The following is a 13,662-nucleotide window of genomic DNA, read 5'->3' as shown; positions in this document are numbered from 1 at the left end:
TTGTATATTTTAAATTTTAGATCACTAACGTATGCGCAAATGATTTGTGAAAATGCCAGGTGCAAAACTACTAGCTGAGTGAAGAAGATGTTATGACAAACTGAAAATGCTGATTTATCAACCCATGCAAAATTGAACTTTTTGCATACAAAAACATGTGGAATGAACTTTGAACTCATTTATAGGCTTTTACATAGGGTACAATATTCCATGGGAGAGATGGGGATTTTTTTCCTTTTCCAAATACAAAATGCAATCCATTTATAATTAAAAGGTTTTGAGTTTCTGGTTTGCCCATCAGGCAGTTTGTGGACTAAGTAGTTCTGTGTTGCTGAAACCACCACAGGAGAATACACAATGGAAATAATGGGAAGCTGGGCAAAATCAGAGGAACTTGATATATGTTAGGCATGTTAGTAAGCCTATTGCTCTAATTCCTTTATGGAGTCACATCCTAACCCTTTTGAAAGCATGGAAGTTAGGACTCCAAACTTGAATGCAACATCTAGTGCTTGTATGAGGCTTGATATCACAGCCTTCAGTCACACACAGTGATTTTCACACAGCAACCTCAGAGCATTTACAAACTCCAGTTTTACAAAATATCATGCATAAATCAGAAATTATAGAATGCATACACCATTGACTCCTTTGTGCAATTTTCCTGTAAATTTTAATTGAAGTTGATGTAAGATACATTAGCTTATAGTGGTTTTATACAGCCTTAAGCTCCACAAAGATGTGTAAGGCCAAAGGAGCACAGAAATTATTTTTGTTTTCTTCAGCAGGACACATTATCTATGAAATTACAGCAGTTGAGGTAATTCCTAACCAAGCTTTTGTAGTAACTGGGGAGAAACTCTAGTGCTTGCAGATTGTCTATGGCAAATGGTAAATTTAGCAATTATTTTATTTAGTTTTGCCACTGAAACCGAGTAATTGTTATCAGAGTCTAAGTTTAGAAGTGCTGTATTTGAGACTCAGGCTGCATAGCCATTGATAGAGTAACAGTTTGTTTTCTTTTAGCATGAATGTTGTCAATCAGCTCCAAGTTATCCAGAGAAATGAGTTCTCCCAAACTTGTGATCATCTGGGGGCTTTCAGCTCACATTATTTTGCCTTGTTTATGAAGGGCTGATTTTTATTTGCAGGTATCAATGATTGTGATTGTGGGAGTCTACATTTGGATGGGGACTGGGTTGTCAATAGCTTTGTTAACCACTCCATTGAACTGCTTCCCTCATATCCCTGTGGCTTCCCTGCCACAGAATTTGTGATACATACTTGACTTAAAGGATCGCTGTACTTGAGTTGACTTCAAAAGAAGTAAAATGAGCTACATTAATCCATTATTTCCCCCCACACACACCTTTTCCATGAGTATATATATGTACTTACTTTTAAAAGACTCACCATGTCAAAAAACATAACTGCTTTAAATACAATAGAGAGTACCATTTCAGCATAAAACGTTTACTCTTTTAAACTGGAAATTAATCTTCTCCTTGAGTTTTATTTTGAGACAGTGAACTGCTTGAAGTCTGTATGAAATATTGTTCTTAAAAGAGTATGCTACATTTCTTGTGATCCAAAGTGATTTGTTGTTTGGGGGACAGAAGTGAAGAAAGAATGATTTCAAAACTGACAGACATGAATTTTGGAAGTATTAAGGATTGTAAAGAGCACTCATTTTGCTTTGAATGAAACTGTAACCTGGAGTTGCCAACTCTGTAGTCACAAGCAGCATTGTATTGCACCATATGGATGAAATAAAGGAAGAACTTAATAGATCAGGGCAGGATTTGGGCATGAGAAGATAAGGAGGGAGCAGAGAAGCATAACACACTTCCCCAATTTTGCCTTACCTCCTCTCTTCCTTCCAGCAAAGCTAAGAGGAATCAGTGCCTACAACCTGTGCCCACAGTGCTGCCTTCTTCCTGCACCAAACCTGCTGGCTCTCCAATCAGTGGGAAATTGCCACTCACTAGAATCACAATTGCATCAGACCAGCAGCCTACTTTCGAGGGGAAAATCCCTGCTGTTCCCACCCCTTTTATCTCTACCACCAGAAATCCCTTTTTTCTCCAGTCAGTGACAGCAGGGCAGGACACCTCCATAACGTCTATTCAGCAAAGTCAGGACAACACCCTGGGAGGAGAACTGCTGAAATTGCTGGGTCAAAATTAAGCTCTTAAAATTGCATTGGAAAAATTGGCTCTTGGATTCTGAGAGGCAATCAAGTGTTATCTTTTTCAGTGTCATCTCACTCCTTTTCATTCAGCTACAAGTGAAACTGCTTTTGTATCAAAAAAGGCCTTTGGAATCAGAAGAAAAACTGATCTGTGTCTATGTTATCTATGAGTTAATACTTTTTAATAACTCAATTGATATGAACTGACACTGAATCTCTTAAATGCATACTTTGAGGTACTTTTTAAAACACGTTTTAAGTTTTTTTTATTTTATTACAAGATAAGAATGTATTGCCTAGTTCCTCTAGCAACATAAAGGAAATAGTCTTGAATATGTCAAAATGAGAAAAACCTACACAGAACCTCAAAATTATATTTATAGCACAGGTTTCCATTGTACTACTTGGATGAGTCAGAGGGAAAAGGAGTGTGTAAAATCTAGTCATGTCTGAGTTGCTCTCTCATTTTTTTGCTTTCATATTGGGAAGCCAGAAGACAGTAGCTACAACATGTGCTGGCAAGTGTAAATGTGGTAGCTGGCAGGAAATGAAGGAAATCTCTGTTTAAATGTGTGTGATGAGGTCTGAGCATGGTTTTAAAATAATATTTCAGAATGCATGCCTGACAGATCTGTGATAAGATTTATTTTAATGGCTTTTTCCTGCTTTAAAGGCCAGCAAAAAAAGGCTTTGTGAGCTTGTGCTGTGGTTAAGAACAGCAGGGACCCCAGCTCTTAGTAAGGAGGCACTGTAGGCAAATCAGACCATCTATAAATGTGTAGGGATGTCATCCTTTTCTCATCAAGGCACTGTGGGGGTAAATATATTAGGTATGGCAAGTGTCCTTTACTTAAATAAGAAAGCTATATAAACAGCTCTGGTAGATAAGGAGTTATCTCACTCTTTCTGTTAACATATGTATATAAAACATAGATAACATTTAGTGATAGCAGTGAAGTTGTTTAGAAACAATTTCAAGCAGCACTGAGGACTGACTATAAATTGGGAAGTTGTCTCTCTTAATGATTCCCCATTATATACCTGTGGCTAGCACAGTTTTTCCCATGAGAAGTTTTCTTGTGTTTTGTAAATAAAGATAAAGTTTGGATGTTGTTGGAACAGTGTCCCAGAACTTGGGCAGTGCAGGCCTGGCCAGTAAGGCCTGGGGGAAGGCTTCTGACTGACCAATCTGGGTGACTTTTGAGAACTCTATAAATGTGATGAAATCAAAACAATTAAGGTCATTCCTTCTTGCCACTGAGAACCGATGCATTCATTACTCTGCTAGCTGCTCAACAGCAACATATACCAAGAACAGATTTTTTTTTTTAAGTCCATATACAAAAACAAAAACTGTCAAGAATTGTATCATCAAAACAGCTTCTATATCTATATTGGAAAGAAGAATTTTAACTGCTCAGAACAGATTTTACCTATGACCAAAATTTTTCTTTTATTAATGAAACTTATCTTCTTATTTTGCAGCTTGCAGACCTGGATTCTATAAAGCATTTGCTGGAAATGTGAAGTGCTCCAAGTGCCCTCCACACAGTTTGACTCACATAGAAGCCACTTCTGTCTGTCAGTGTGAGAAAGGTTATTTCAGAGCTGAGAAGGACCCACCAACTATGGCATGTACCCGTAAGTCTGATCATTACCAGTGTCTGCAATTCTGTTGCCTCATTTATTTGGTTTTGTATTTAAAAAACAAATTAGGTATTCGTTTGTACATTTCGTAAATAATTGCGTTCAGGTTAACCAAAAGGGATTTTTAAAATCAAAATTTAAACAGTGTATTTCTGTTTAGTCTAGATAACCCTAAAAATAACCATGCTTCTTAGCTTGGTGACTTTTGAACTTGTAATACTGAGATATAATAGGAGGAACTGTCATCATTGTCTTGTAGATAACAACGTGGTGTTTTCACTACCAATAATTTACATCCTTATATGCTTGAAAATATGCTGGTGCAAAAACTTTCCAAAAGCTGGAGTCATGTAAAGAAAAGAACTGATATAACATGCTTTTCTGTCTCTTCAAATTTAAATTAAAATTATAAAATAAATATAACTCCAACACAATCAAATATAAACTAAACTCTCTAAACAGACAAGAAAACATACCTGATAATTTGAAGCTGATTTACAAATTCATAGGCACTGAGGTAATTTAGTAAACCAAGACATTGTCTATCCACGTCATGAGGGTGATGGTCACTAAAAATGGCATTGCTTGGATCCAAGTCACTTAGAAAATGGTCTAATCTAACCAGGAGGTTGTCAAAGGGGAAAGGTAAGTCCCAGCCACTGGATACTTTAGGGGATCAGAGTGTCCCCCCAGTCCCAGCTCACTCTGGAGTGAGCACAGCACATAGTCCTGGCATGGTGCACAAATATATGAGGGAATAAACAGCCTTGTTTCAGACTTCCCACAGCAAAATGGTGATTACAAATCATCCCACTCAAATCAATGCCTCAAGCACATGCCATTAAAAACTTACTCACTGAACCAGCATATCTCAGGCATTCTTGACAGTTCCATGCTTAGCAGGACACTTGCACTCATATATTATGCAGATGCAGCTTCATATTATTTCTAAGTCATTGATTTTTCATTGCTGAGAGAGAGTTCTCTGAAAAAATTACTTGTACATAGCATTATGATTCCATAATTATCTTTCAGGACACAGTTTTAAGCCCTGATACCCTGATATGTTGATAAGGTGGGGAGGAGCATGAGAGAGCCCTGTGGTATCAGAGTGCAGATATTTCAGCACCCTGAAGCTTCCCCAACAAATGTGAGTGCAGAGAGCTGCTGTGGCTGAAAACTGTCACCAAAAACTTGTTGCCACACCTCTCCATTCCTGCTGAGGGTGTCAGCCAAAGCAGCCAAGTGAGTGGAGGCAGATAAGAAATCAACCACAACAGGGTATCAGTGCCTCATCTCACCTCAACTTGGGAGAAAGAAGAAATAAAGGAGACTGTGAACCAGAGAAATTCTGGTTTCTGCCTTGCTCTTGGGTCAGTGCCACCCTGCATTGTCCCCCATTCTGTCCCCCAGGCTGCAAGGTATCAGCATTTCATCGATTGTCACAGCAGATGCATTCAGCTTACACCCACGATGATGATTATTTCACTAATTGTCAGCTCTGAAAATGACACAGAAACTCCTGACAGGCAGACTATGTTCTTGTCTTGCACATCAGCGGTAATGAAGAATCTTCAGGCCAAATTATTCCCTAAGTGATATCTTTAGCCCCACTGCTTTCAAATTAGTCTCTCAGTTATTAAAATTACGTTTCTGTCATAAATACAACCTCGCTGCCTTTGGTGGATCGCTGCAGATGTGGCTAATTTAAATTTAATAAACAAAAATACAGATATGAGTGGAATTTAGATTGTTCCTTCCAAACTGTCATGCTTTACTATAATAAAAGAAGTTGAAAAGTTTTTAAAAAACGAGGAAAATTGACTAAATAGAGAGAAAATGCTGTGCAGAAATGAAATGCTGTTTTTAGTTAACCACCTTTGGGACATATCTATGTTTTTGATGTTCATTTTCAAATTTGTCACATACAGATGTGACATAAGAAACACAATTTTTTCTTGGGGCTAATGAAGGGAGAGTTATTCTTAAATAAAGCACAGAATGAATAGTGGACTCCCCTTACAAATGTCCTCATGTTCAAGCACTTTGACTGACTTTATTGGTGCCCACTTTCTTTGCTTCCTCACGTCCTGCAAGGTAATATGCCTAAGATAAGTAGATATCTTGTTCTCTCTTTTCATTCCTGTGTACTGGTTAGGCAGTGCTCCTCACTCCAGACTCTTCCTCAGTACTGGGAAACTTGCAGATGCAGCATTGTGGGAAAAACCCACCTTGATTTAAGAGAGGCACCCACTTCTTTCAAGATAAGCTTCAAATTCACTTTTATTAATTATTTGAAAGTACTGTGTGCTTTTACAAAATTGCACAGTTCCCATTTTTACTTTATGTAGCTGCATTTTTTTAAAGAGTTTTCACTTTGCAGAAAACCCTAATAGAAATCTAATTTCAATAAGAGGAACGAAAATTACATTAGAATAAATTGTTAATCTCCTCCTCCTAGGCTCTTTTCATTTGACTTACACTTCTTATCAATCTCTTGCTGCTACTCTTTCTTCTTATTGTATTTCTTTGCCATATGAAAGTACTTTATCAGTGATCTCTTTGCATACACAGTGAGCAACAAATGGCATCATATCTAATCCCCTGTCTCATTACTCTGTACATAAAATCTAACATTTCCCTCTATAAAGTAATTGGATTAATTGATCCATCTTTTCAAGGTCAGGCAGGCTTTTATTGGTTGTCTGAGTTGCCTGAATGCCTCTTTTTTAACGTTGTGCTTAAACAATCTGAACCCCACAAACTTATGCTCTGTTCAATTACCCCTGCCACCAGGTACATCCTCTGTTTTTAAGAGACAATACTGTATTTCAGCAGCAAGATCAGGCAACACACTTGAAGTCTTTACTGCCTCTGTTGTTATTTTTTATATTTTTTTATATTTATATTCATACACTTGTTTGCAATTTGTCATTATGCTCAGACTTGGGGTATTGGTTTGCAGTCATTAGCTTCTGTTCCTCCTGTCTGCCTCCAAGCAAAAAGAATAAGTAATTCTGAAAAGGGAAAAATGTAATTCTATGTATATATGTGTGTATATTTATGTGTATATATATATATATATAGCAATTATGAACTGAAGGGGCACAGCCAGGTGCTGATTCTGAGTATTCTAAGGTGATGGTTAATCTTTGTCCTTCTGCTGTAAATTCAGTTGACAAATGACAGAAAATTCCAGGAGTCCAAGAGTGTATTACGGACAGTTCTCACTTAAAAAGCAACAGATTTTTTTCCAGTCTTCAGTCTCAAGTGTGTGAAATACTGCATTGCCCTCACCAGACTTTTGCCGTGCTCTGTTTGCTCCTCTTTCTTCCATAAACAAGCAAATGCACTTTGCCTTCACAGAGGAGGAGAATATGTAAAACAAGGTGAGGTGCAAAGCACTGCATGAGGAAAAACTCAGCTCTGTTGCTTTCAAAGCAGACATGCTGAATTCACCATAAGACATCCACGCCAGTCTCCTCCACAGAAAGTGTCAAAATACTTCCTCACTGTAATTTGTAAATGAAGCAAAAGACGTTGCTCGTGCTCTGGCTGAGTTCCATCTCAGCAGAAGAGCTGCATGTTTTTGTAATGCTCATCCATCTGAACTGCATTTTATTCTTCTGCATAAAATTCAAAGTCATGAATTTTGTTGTGAGGAAAGGATCCCTTATTTTCACCAATGTACTTGTTTTCCTTAAAAATCAATATAAGGAAAATCCCAAGAGCTTTGCATACAGATGTCTGCAGAAGGGTTATTGCTGCCAGGTTTTTCCAGTGTGTCAAATAATCTTTGTATAATTTATAAATGATAACAAAGCAATCAGGCCACATTCATAAAAGCCCAGTGACACATAATTTAGCCGAATCTGAGGATTAGAATTAATTGTCTCTCTTTGTTCCAAGTTCTAAATCTTAGTAAATGATTCACTGCATGTCATTACAGCTTAATATTTGCATGAAATCACAGTTTAACTGGCATAATTTAACAGCAATTAAAAAGCTATTTAATCCTCATGCAAACTGGCATGAGGGGCCTTGAGTATGAAGTGTTTGAGGGTTTTTTTCTGCATTTGCAAGAGGACAGTCATATACTTTAAGACATCTCTGACATAATTGATAATGTTTTCCTCTTCACTGAAATGTGAATGCACAATAATACGTGTTTTCTCTTACAACTGAGGTTTCAGTCCCTAATCATGACTATAAGAACCTTCACTCTCTAGTACAAATGAAAAATATATTTTTAAAACAGTATTTCTATTATTGTATTCGTTCTTCTGTAGATGCCATTCTATAAAGCACAAGAAATATCTGATAGAAAATTAAAATCCACAAAGGCAGACAAAACTTTCTTATTGCCCAGAGTCACATTAATTCCTGTTGTGGCTTGCCCAGATTGATGAAATAATATTTTCAAAGCTTGAGCTGTGATGACCTGTTGTCATAATATCTCCAGTTTACATAAGATTAAATTTAAGCTAGTTTTAAAACATTGAGTCCAATCCTTCAAGCAATTACACAGATGCTTAGTTTTAAGTGCATGAGTATTACCAATTATTTCAAGGGGATTACTGATCCACTTAAAGTGATGCACATATGGAAGTGTGATTACAGCTCATCCTCCATATTCCTAAAACTCCTCCATGGTTTTAACAGTGGGAATTTGTTAAGACCCAGTCATTATTTAATTCTCCCAGCATGGTTTTAGAGGAAACATAATTATTCCTTTCTTCTGAATATAAATAATAAGAATTGAAGCTGAAGTAATGTGTGCTGGTTTTAGCTTATTTCGATCTCAGGACTGTTTTCCAGAGTTGCTAGAACCATCATCCTCAGTGGTGTTTTGGGAACTGTGGTGATCTATTAACTAAGAACTCTGGATAGATGCATATATAAATAAATGCTCATTCATTCAAAAGATTTTCAACTTTCTTATCCACTAAAAAAATGCAAGGCAGTCTAACACTTTCATATATTTTAATTATCAAGTGCTTGAAATCCAGCAGATAACTCATCATTTACTTCAGGGCAACATTAATTATAATGAAAACATAGTCTCAGTTATTAAAACTTACAAGTAAATACCAGAAATGAAAAAGCAACTGAACTACAGTTCACAGAAAAGCTTAATGTTTATTAGTTCACATTATCACTCCCACACCATACATACTTTTTTGTTTACAAGCTTTCCAGCTTTTCCACCCACTCTTGTGCCACATAAGTAAATAAAAAGCACCACTTAAAAATTAGGAATATTACAGTCTGGGTAAAAATTAGTTGGTGTCATTTGCAAATGTTTCTTGTAGTCTTTCAGTCTGTTTAAGAAACTCTGAAACAAGAAAAAGTTCACTCAAAGTTTGACCAGTGTCTCAATCAAAACTTTGTGCCTAAGTCCTGTCAGCAGGTTGTATCAATCAGCAAAAGCTGCAAAGCAAGCTGAAAGTTTTCCAAGTTCTGCTAAGCGTTGGTCAAGCACTGTGATTTTATTGAGAGCTGAGAATATAATGTTTTTTCAACCCATTCAGCCAAAAACCCCAGAGGTCAGCAGCTGGGTTTACCAGTCATCTCACACCTATCAAAACCTGGAGTATAAGGCCTCACATTTTTCCAAGTCTGCGTTTCTTATCATAATTTTTATTTTCTGATTATGTCCAAATTGGTTTTGAAAACCATACATCTGTAAGTTCTTGGTTGAAATATGTGAAGTGGAAAAAGAATAATATATTATAAGAAAATTAGATGAGCTGTAACAATTTCTACCTTGCCTTCACCCCTTCATTAATTTCTATCTGAAAAATTCTCCCATCAGACAGTGGAAGCTGATACAGAATCATTGAATTAGAGAATCATTAAGGTTGGAAAGACCTCCAGGACCATCATCTCCAACCTTTGACCAATCAGCAGCTTGTAAATTAGACCACAGCACTAAGTGCTATATCATGTCATTTCTTGAACACTTTCAGGGCATTTAATTTCACCACCTCTGATGGCAGTAAATTCGTTTCTGTGAAAAAATTATTCCTGATGTCCAACCTGAATGTCATCTGACACAGCTTGAGGCCATGTCCTCTTGTCCTGGCACTTGTTCCTTAGAAGAGATCAACCCCCACCTGGCTACACCCTTCTTTCAGGGAGTTGTAGAGAGCAATAAAGTCCCCCTGAGCCTTCTCCAGGCTGTGAGCTCCCAGGTCCCTCAGCCACTCCTCATCATCCCTGTGCTCCAGCCTCTTCCCCAGCTCTGTTCCTGTCTCTGGACACACTCCAACACCTCACAGTTTTTCTTGAGGGGCCCAGAACTGGACACAGGACTCGAGGTGCCTCCCCAGTGCCCAGTATAAGGAGACAATCACTAGATCACTATATGTATTTATTTAATTATATCTATTTATAAAACCTCAGATGATTTTCATGTGATGCTACACAGTAAGTTAGCAAACAGCTTCAAACTTGTTGGACATACCTTGACTATTGTGTGATGAGTGGCAAATTGGAAATGGGTCACTTGTGGTTCATCTCAGAGTGTACAGACAGCTGTACCACCTGCTTGTTAGGTGAGAATTTCCCTACACTCTGCCTGGTGCACTATCTTTGCATTCCTCCTCGTAGCCTTAAAGAAGTACTTTCACTCCTGCTTTGTGGTCATCATTTTAGACCTTTAAGTTGCGAGGTTAATGTCTTCACTGTTATCCTGATGCTGATGAGGTGCCAGGTGGGAAAGAAAGAAAACTTGTAGACTGTCTCTTGTGCCTAATAGTCTTGGCATGCTTCCACCTAGCCCTGTTAATGAACAGCAGCAAAGAAATCCCTGGGGATAAGCAGTGAAGGATAAAAAGAAATAGCTGGCACTGCAGAACTAATACAAACAGTTTTACCTCTGGTAGTTATTCCAGAGTTGTTATTTATTTATTAAGCAATTTGTCTCTTATAAAACGTCAAAGATTTTAAGTCTCAGAAAAGCCTACATTACTAGACATAAAATAAGGATAAGAGCTCTACCCCAGTATCCCACAGCACCAAGAGCCATTTATAGAAAATTTTCATTACCTAGTGTAGGTTTGACATTCCCAAGTCATTTTTGTGTTGCCTTAAATTATTTCTGAGTCAATTCTAAGCTATTTAGATTATTCAGCTTTTTATAACTCACCAACTTATTATTACTGCTTTTTTTCCAAAGGTCTTTAGATAATTTTTAATTTTCACATTGAATCTGTTATTGAAACATAACTCTTGTATCTTTTATTTGCAAATAATTACCTGAGGACTAATGTATTTTTAATAGACAACAAAGTAGACAACAGTGACTTAACAAGTTTTCCCCTCCTTCTCTGCAGGGCCACCTTCTGCTCCGAGGAACGTGGTTTTTAACATCAACGAAACGGCTCTGATGCTGGAGTGGAGCCCCCCGAGTGACACTGGAGGAAGGAAGGACCTCACCTACAGTGTCATCTGTAAGAAGTGTGGCTCAGACGCCAGCCAGTGCGAGATCTGTGGGAGAGGCATCCGCTTCATCCCCAGGCACACGGGGCTCATCAACTCCTCCGTCACCGTGCTCGACTTCGTGTCGCACGTCAACTACACCTTCGAGATAGAAGCCACCAACGGCGTCTCGGAGCTCAGCTTCTCCCCCAAGCAGTTCACAGCCATCACAGTCACCACAGACCAAGATGGTAAGTGCCAGCACTCTGTATGTCACTGTGTCCCTGTCACCTGTGCGCTCACTGTGGGGATGCTTTGTTTCTTGGAAGTCCGGGTCAGAGAGTGAGGGTGTTTTGCAGATTGCTGAAGGTTTTTTAAGTGCTTTCCAGAGGACTTTCAGCTTCTGCTGATGAGGGCATTAAATGCTTTTGGCAGTTAGCCCTTGACCCCATTATGCTGGGCACAAACCCATTCCTTTCTGTTTGAAGTTAAGTGCAAGCTTTAGCCCTCTGAGTTGAGCTGTGTCAGTGGTTCATCAGAAATGAAGTCTGTCTCATGCTTTTGTGATTTCACTTTTGTGAGAGTAAAACATCACAGGTTATCCACTGCAACTCCGCAATTCAAAGGCAAAGTGGAAGTTTCTCGCTTTCTTTGGTGTCTGTGTTTCACAGTACAAATACAGCATGCCTTGCTGTAAGATACTTCTGTATCTCTTTGGTCCATTTCCTCAGGTGAGCTATCCTAACAGATTTTTTTTATTCCTTTAATTTTAAACTTTGCATTATTGTTTTGAGGTTTTTCTTCCCCTCGTTTTTGTTTGAATTCATGTCCAAGGTGAATCTTTGTGAGAAACATGGGAAACTAAAAGAGTTCTCTATTTTTTGTTTATTTCTGCAACTTTTTGTTCTTAAGAAATACTTACTGTGCCAGCAAACAGCATCATAGGTTGCCAACAATGCAATCCATATAGCACTTCTCTCCTCTGGCTTGTGTAACTGTAGACAAGAAGGTTATTTCAAAATTATCCCTTGCTGACATTTGTTCCAGAAATGTTTTTCACCTGCTGTGCAGTGACATTGCAACTGCAGCTGAAGTGTTTAATGTGGAGCAGGAACTGAGCTGGCAGAACTGCTGTTTTCAGTAGAACACATTTGATAATATGTTTCTGCTTAGTAAAAGTGCAAATGTTCAGGAGCATCCTGTTATGTTCCCCTTGCAGGGAGGCCCTGAGTTCTTTCCCTGATCAGCCTAGCAAAAACCTGCTTACCTGTGTCTCTGGGATGAGTAGTTTTGTTGATGAGTAAGTGATGACTGGTTTGCCTTTGGGCATACAAAACTTAACAGCTTGCTGTGATGATGATGGTAATAATGACAGTGATGGTAATACTAATAATATTCATGAAAATAGATTAGGAAAAGCACAAAAACTACTCACTCACTGTCCATGATTGTAACAGAAGAGCTAATTATGTAAGATGCCTTGCACTGAGAATTGCCTGAAACCCTTAGGCAATGTATCACGTTGGAAACCTGCATCTCCCTTTTCCCTTCTCACTAAAGAGGTGCCAGAAGGTTCCCCATGTAAACTTCCTTCCAGATGTTTTGCTGCATGGTGTTAAATGCAAGTCACCAAGCTTGCCCTGGTGGAGGTCACCTGAAATACAGTTTATTTTAAAAGTGAATAGCAGCTGTGTGAACACAGCCTGTGATGTCTATTGAAGTGGTGGGCTTTTAAAAAATAATGTCTTTTGCTGTTGTCTGTGCCTAGTTTAAGGATATAGATTTTCACTGCAGTGTATTCAAAACAGGGAAAAGACCAATGCTTTGATAATTTTTGACACACTTGACAGTAAACTCTAGAGTGTGGACTGTTTGCATTCCCTTTAATAATTCTTACATTACTAAAAATGCTTTTGGAAGGGCTTCAGAGAATTTAAGACCAGATTTTCAGAATATCTGTCAGTTTATCTGGATATAAAAAGACAGCTTTGCAGGAGAAAGCACTGTAATAAATGAAATGGAGTCATCTATAAAATGTAGTAATAAAGATAAAACCATTTCTGGAGACTTACAGACTGTGTAGTTGTATAAAACCATAAGCATGGTGACTATATATTTAGAAGGACAAGGAAAAAAAATACTATGTTGTATGAAATGTGAAAGAAAATTCAGTGAGTTTTTTGTTGATGGAAAGTATTGAGAGAACAAGAAACATTTTTTGTGAGTTACTTTTAGTCATAAATAAGAAGGGATATGGAAAGAGCTAGGGTGCCTAACCTCAGAAAAGTAAGCTGTAGAAGCAAAGCTTTGGAACATTGCAGAGATTTTATTATAAACTCACTGTTGCAATTGTTCCTTACAATATTAATTCTACTAAAATGGACAGTACTTACTGCATGATG

General features: G+C 38.0%; 1 protein-coding gene across 9 annotated transcripts in view; it reads left to right on the top strand.

Moving 5' to 3' along the window:
* The window catches only part of EPHA6 (EPH receptor A6), a 382,511-nt gene that overhangs the window by 174,318 nt on the left and 194,531 nt on the right, over positions 1–13,662 (top strand). For all 9 annotated transcript variants that reach the window (XR_014855459.1, XR_014855458.1, XR_014855457.1 and 6 more), the window contains exons 4-5: positions 3,677–3,832; positions 11,176–11,511. Coding sequence is in view for 5 of the 9 variants with exons in the window: in XM_085076898.1 (XP_084933024.1) it covers positions 3,677–3,832; positions 11,176–11,511 (492 nt within the window). In the remaining 4 variants the exon portion in view is untranslated. The remainder of the gene's footprint in view (positions 1–3,676; positions 3,833–11,175; positions 11,512–13,662) is intronic.

Source organism: Lichenostomus cassidix, chromosome 1 (genome assembly GCF_008360975.1).
Source record: "Lichenostomus cassidix isolate B80296 chromosome 1, HeHo_3.0, whole genome shotgun sequence".
NCBI classification, from domain to species: domain Eukaryota; kingdom Metazoa; phylum Chordata; class Aves; order Passeriformes; family Meliphagidae; genus Lichenostomus; species Lichenostomus cassidix.
The sequence above is the reverse complement of the archived record's forward strand: the minus strand, read 5'-3'. Positions and strand labels throughout refer to the sequence as shown.